This window comes from Hordeum vulgare, chromosome 5H (assembly GCF_904849725.1).
Source record: "Hordeum vulgare subsp. vulgare chromosome 5H, MorexV3_pseudomolecules_assembly, whole genome shotgun sequence".
NCBI classification, from domain to species: domain Eukaryota; kingdom Viridiplantae; phylum Streptophyta; class Magnoliopsida; order Poales; family Poaceae; genus Hordeum; species Hordeum vulgare.
Genome location: NC_058522.1, coordinates 576,375,368 through 576,380,764, shown reverse-complemented (window position 1 = coordinate 576,380,764; position 5,397 = coordinate 576,375,368). Strand labels below are relative to the sequence as shown.

The window sequence follows — 5,397 nt, the reverse complement described above, 5'->3', positions numbered from 1 at the left end:
CCATGGAAATTGTGTCACCTGGTTTTGACCAAGTCAACAATTTCTCAATGCTCTCCTATTCAATTATTTTATACTATACACCATGCTTCTAGTTTTAAGGCCACAATATTAATTAAGGTTTTGAATTTAGAATTGGATCACTCGGTTTTGAACAGGTCAACAATTTCTCAAAAATCTCTCCCATTCAATATGTTAATTCACTATGTTTCCTAATTTTTATGGTCTTTCATTCAACAGAGGTATTTATTTTTGAATTTGGTTTACAATTTTGACTTTTGAATTTGGTTTACAATTTTGACCATGCCACAAATCAATCAACATCAATCAGCATATAAAAACATCTCAATCCCATGCACCCTCCCACCAACTGGAAAAAAGAAGTGACACAATGTAATATTGTAGCACCAACATAGTACATGCAACCATCAACACTGAATTATTCTCATATAAATATAGGTTGGTTAACAGATAACACAGAATCACATCATGAAAACACTGAATCACATCATAAAAGACCCACCAAATCACCACATTATAAATAAAAATAAAACACACTTCATCATCTCCTCCATCCGGCAAGCTAATGTTCCGTCATTTCCAAAATATGAGTGGTATTATTTTTTGGAAAGTCAAATTCTAAAACCTTACCAAGTTCAGAGCAAAAATACTAACATCCACAATATTAAACAAAAAATATGGAAATTCATTTCATGATGAATTTGATCGTGCAGATTTGATATTATGAATTTTGTTATGTTTCTCTACAAATATGATCAAACTTAAAAGGTTCGGCTTTTACAAGAATGTAATACATTATATATATTTTGTTATGTTTCTCTACATTTGATATTATGAATTTTGTTGTTCCACCACGGTTCAACAACCACGGAGTGCTCGCCGGTGTCCTCGGCCTGGGCAAACAGAAACCGTCCCTCATCTGGACTCAGCTCCACCAGCACGGGCACGGCGACCGCTTCTCCTACTGCCTCCTTGGGCCCAGGCATCCAAACATGCACGGCTTCCTCCGGTTCGGCGCCGACGTGTCGGCCACGGGGCACATGAGGAGCACCAAGATCCTCTACAAGCGCATGACCGACCCGGAGTTCAGACCCTACTTCGTCGGCCTCACAGGCGTCAGTGTCGACGGGCTACGACTGAGCCTGCCACATGGCAGGATCAGGGAGTTATTCCAGCGCCACAAATTGCATGACGACAGGTGGTCCAGCGTTCCGTGATCGATCCTGGGACGGGCATGACGATGATTATCAAGCCCGCGTACGACCTCCTGGTGCAGGCCGTGGAAGAGCATATCAGGAGGCTAGGGCTGCCGAAAGTGGAGCGTGATGAGTACCACGTCTGCTTCCACGGCGCGACCCAGGCCGCCTCCAAGCACCTGCCGACGGTGACGCTGCACTTGGACGATGACCTCGTGCTTCAGCCACAGCAGCTCTTCATCCTCACCCAACATGACGCCTGCCTTACCGTGATGCCGAGCGAGCACATCACCATCACCGGCACGATGCAGCAGGTGGACACGCGATTCGTCTACGACATCGCAGCGGGCAGGATCCTCTTCGCCCATGAGGACTGCCATGACGACATGGCAGGCCAGAATTGAACTTTCCCTTTCTAGCGGCCAATGGGATTAGATGTTCTGATCTGTTTATCAAATAAAAATGAAGCAAAGCATTTGTTCAGAAAAACAAAACAGACTAATCATCAATTTCAACAGCCAATGGAAACCCTTTTCATACCTTACGGTTTTAAGGTCTCAGTCAAAATCAAAACAGTACAAACTACAACTAATTAACCAATAATTAAAGCAAAAGAGCATCTGTCACTACTGTATATCAGTACTAACAAGCAGAAAACCATCAACACTGACAGGTAGGAGGGCAGAGTAGAGAACCTAAGATAGAAAGGAAACATGGCACAGTTTCCATTCCGAAAGGCATATTTAATAATATTACCATACTGATGCACCTCACAGATAGTCAATAACAATTAGATACCTGCATGCTACAAATTCAAGCATAAGAGATATATCGTGTGAGGCTAATAGAAGAATTGATGTTTGCTGGGTTAACAGTACCTTTTTATCTTGAGGATGATATTAATGTTGTTGATGCCAAGCTCACAATTGGCAGGTATGATGTTAATGTCGCTGGTGCTGGCTCACAATTGACAGGTAGTGGCCGTTTCTGCTGGTGGAGTTGCGATAACAAGTCAAGGAGAAGGTTCTTCATATCAATCTTCAGAAACTCAAATGGAAGCTTGTGTCCCAGTTTTGTTGTACAACACAAATTTCTCTCAAAGGTATCTACTTCCCAGACTGATTGTCAACTACTTGCTTCTTCCCCAGTATCATCCAGATCCAAGAACAGATACTGCCTTGAGCTGCTGCTGATCTGCTGCTTCGTTCGCTCTGCCTTGAGCTGCTGCTGATCTGCTGCTTCATTAGCTGCCAGTGAGTTGATAAACCCATTCATCCAATCATCGATTACCAGGTGATAATAGATTTGTTTCTCATTGTTTGGTACCTCCTGGAATATATCTTGAACTTTGATATTGTTTCCAAAGAGTTGGGCTTATTGGGAACAATGAGGACAAGATTAACATGAATGCGGCTCCAGGTCTTGATAGCATGTTTTGACACTTGCAAGACGTATGTAATCTCCTCCACCTGCCTTGTTTTTGTTCAAACGGTCAAGTGGCACAAATAATAATCTCTGCATCAGTTCATGAATCATCTACTGATGCAAGCAGCTGATCCTCATCTATGGATAACTTTCTCAAGGCTTTAGACAACAGTGTATATTTGGTCACTGTCTTCCTGTAGAGTCCATGCAACTGCTTGAGTTCCTCTGGCGTCAAATTTTCGATTTCTGAGTCCATGAAAGGGAATTTGAAACCTGCTAAATGTACACTTAAAATTTGTGATTATGCAGCAAAAGAAAGATAAATCGAAAATCCTCAAGTAGTAAAAAGAACATCGCAGTCATTAATTTAAAAATAAAGGCTATGAGTATATATGCAAGTCACTAGGTAAACTGGTTCTCAGACAAGAACATCAGAAGAAACCCGATTATGCCCATGGGAAAAGCTGATAACTCAAATCTAAATTTACACTAGAAAAAACTGTTTCAAATGAGCTGAAAGTGGTAAGAAACGGACCTTCTGCATCAATTTGCTTCTGTAATCCCCTTGTAGATGTAGCCAACCCTTGTGGACTACTAGGGCTAGCAACAGACATTTGATTACCTAGTTTTGCAGATTCCATATGCTTCTGAAACTCAGTTTCTTCCATTGATAGCGACTGGCCATTAACATTAATTATAAACATCTTTGCTGAAATGAGGTTTGTGAGATAGTATTCGACTTCCGAAACAAGCTTAGTTTCTCTTCTGAAGAGCTGAACAAACTTTAGATTTGAGTGCAGCTGAGGAGGATTGGCCTGCATGAGTATTTCAGGTAGCTTCAGTTACTCGATTTAGTAAAACATAAAAACATGAACTGCAATAGGTCCTAGGACTGACTGGGTAGACCAAAGAAAGTATCACAAAGACATAGGCATATCGGTGTGATCTTTTAAGTTTCTTATGCTCCCTAATTCCTAGAGAACTCATGTTCATCAGTGAAATCAAAGAAAAAAAACTTAAAAAAAAGATGCAGAAAAAATAACATCAAGTAACAACAAATAACAGCAAAGAGAAAGGATTCTACAATCAATTTGAACTGTAAGATCACGACATATTTATTTCACTATGCGCACATGGCTAAATGGGAACATAAGTAACTCATTTTCACAGTTTAAAGAGATAACTACATGGGAATTGAAGATTTAATGTTTATCTCCCGCCTTCTTGTCAACCAAAATTTGATGAACAAATGAAGCTAGTTGGCACGCCAACACTAATCAAGCAATAATTGAACAAACACAAAGAGAATGAACCAGCGAGCCTAGTTGTACAGTAGTTACAATGTCACCAACAAGGATCACTATAAATCCTAAGCAGCCAAGTATAAACAACATTTTTTTTTGGCTCAATGACCTGCAGCCAGTCATTATAAGAAGTCTGACGGAGGGCAATTGAGCAAGAATAGACATTTATAAAGAGAAGCTTGCCTTGATGGTAATATAAATGAGAATGGGAAGGAATTCATCAGCGCCAGATGGTGTTCGGTCATTCGACATGGACACGTTTAGCAGCAAGTTATTGATGACTTGGCAACAGCTCATCATACAGAGAAGCTTATCCCGCGGTGATTTGAAGGAATTAATCTTCTGTAGTTCTTTAACTGCAATCTACAGTGAGAAAATGTGGGTCAACAGAGAGGTCAGAGCTTGGGCCTTGGTTCTGTCACTGGAATGGTTGCCATCAGAAAACTAATAAAGATACTGATGAACCAACTGAATGGCGCATGATTCAACAGGCATATTCTGGATACGATCAGTAAACTGGAACGAAGAGCAAGAGCAGAGCACATGGGCTTACCAGCCAGGAAGCCTCGTTGTTGAGGAGCTTGGGTATGTCGAGGTGATGAGGCCTGACAAAGCGCTGCAGGAGGCCGATCTTGTCCGAGACCTCGGCGTCGGCCGCGGCGTCCTCCGGCGACGACGCGAAGGTGCGGTCGAACAGCTTGGTCATGATGTACTTCTCGAGCCCCTGCTTGGCACGCACGCACGCACAGACAAATCAGTCAGTCAGAGGCGTTCAATAAGACGCGACGCGAGGATACCCGAAACAACAACAACAACAACAACAACAACTAAGAGGAAAGTGGTTCTCAGACCTCGAGCGCGTGGTCGATCTCCTGGTGGGTGGCGTCGGCCCAGAGCGGGTGCCCCCGGATGGCCGCCTCCATCTCCGCGAAGAAGGCCTGGACCCTGGCGCCGTCCGCCTCCGCGCTGGGGTCTTCGAGGGAGAGGGCGGCGAGGAAGCTGCGGGGGTAAAGCTCGCCGGTCAGATCGGATCCGCGCGCGGGGGAGAGGGGAGATGGATTGGATTGAGTATCCATCCAAAGTGAGGGACTGACCTCTTGATGGAGCGGAAGAGTCCGGCGGCCTCCGGGCGGCGCATGCGGTCGAGGAAGCCGTAGAAGTCCACCCGCGACGCCGCCGACGTGGGGCTCTCCATCGCCGCCCGCCCGCCCGCCCGCAGAGAGAGGGAGAGATTTGGAATTTCGTGTGTGTGTCGGAGCCGTCGAGAGAGACGGCCAAACCGTAGTCTCTCGACTGCGGACAACTGATGGGTTCCGAATGTTTTTTCTTTTTTACTTGAATGCTTTTCTTTCGCCATTTTCTTGACAGGCTCTGAACTCTCTCTTTCATTTTTGTTCGAAGAAGGAGAAGACCAATTATTTCACACAGCTTTTTTGGTGGAAAACTAGTAATTG

At 43.9% G+C, this 5,397-nt stretch overlaps 1 protein-coding gene and 1 pseudogene across 3 annotated transcripts; one reads left to right on the top strand and one right to left on the bottom strand.

Annotated features, from left to right (window-relative positions):
* The first annotated feature begins 529 nt into the window (after positions 1-529).
* On the top strand, positions 530-1,989 carry LOC123395033 (annotated as a pseudogene).
* LOC123395031 (vacuolar protein sorting-associated protein 9A-like) lies at positions 707-5,195 on the bottom strand. 3 transcript variants are annotated; one of them, XM_045089947.1, is made up of 8 exons: positions 5,038-5,195; positions 4,795-4,942; positions 4,497-4,667; positions 4,127-4,306; positions 3,175-3,454; positions 2,093-2,912; positions 2,013-2,019; positions 707-1,659 (listed from the first exon to the last, which is right to left on the bottom strand). In XM_045089947.1, the coding sequence occupies exons 1-6, from the start codon at positions 5,136-5,138 to the stop codon at positions 2,740-2,742; spliced, it is 1,053 nt and encodes a 350-aa protein (XP_044945882.1). In that variant the 5' UTR covers positions 5,139-5,195; the 3' UTR covers positions 707-1,659; positions 2,013-2,019; positions 2,093-2,739. The 3 variants fall into 3 exon arrangements, with proteins under 3 accessions (XP_044945882.1, XP_044945881.1, XP_044945883.1); XM_045089946.1 differs by lacking the exon at positions 707-1,659 and having other exon boundaries at positions 1,724-2,019; XM_045089948.1 differs by lacking the exons at positions 707-1,659; positions 2,013-2,019 and adding an exon at positions 1,724-2,012.
* Between the last annotated feature and the right edge of the window lie 202 nt (positions 5,196-5,397).

Bases quoted from the DNA above. Each gene is read 5' to 3' on its own strand.
- LOC123395031 (XM_045089947.1), bottom strand. From the start codon at position 5,138: ATGGAGAGCCCCACGTCGGCGGCGTCGCGGGTGGACTTCTACGGCTTC. The intron at 4,943-5,037 runs GTCAGTCCCTCA...TTACCCCCGCAG, and splicing joins CTCTTCCGCTCCATCAAGAG to CTTCCTCGCCGCCCTCTCCC. The intron at 4,307-4,496 runs GTAAGCCCATGT...TTCTCACTGTAG, and splicing joins ACAACGAGGCTTCCTGGCTG to ATTGCAGTTAAAGAACTACA.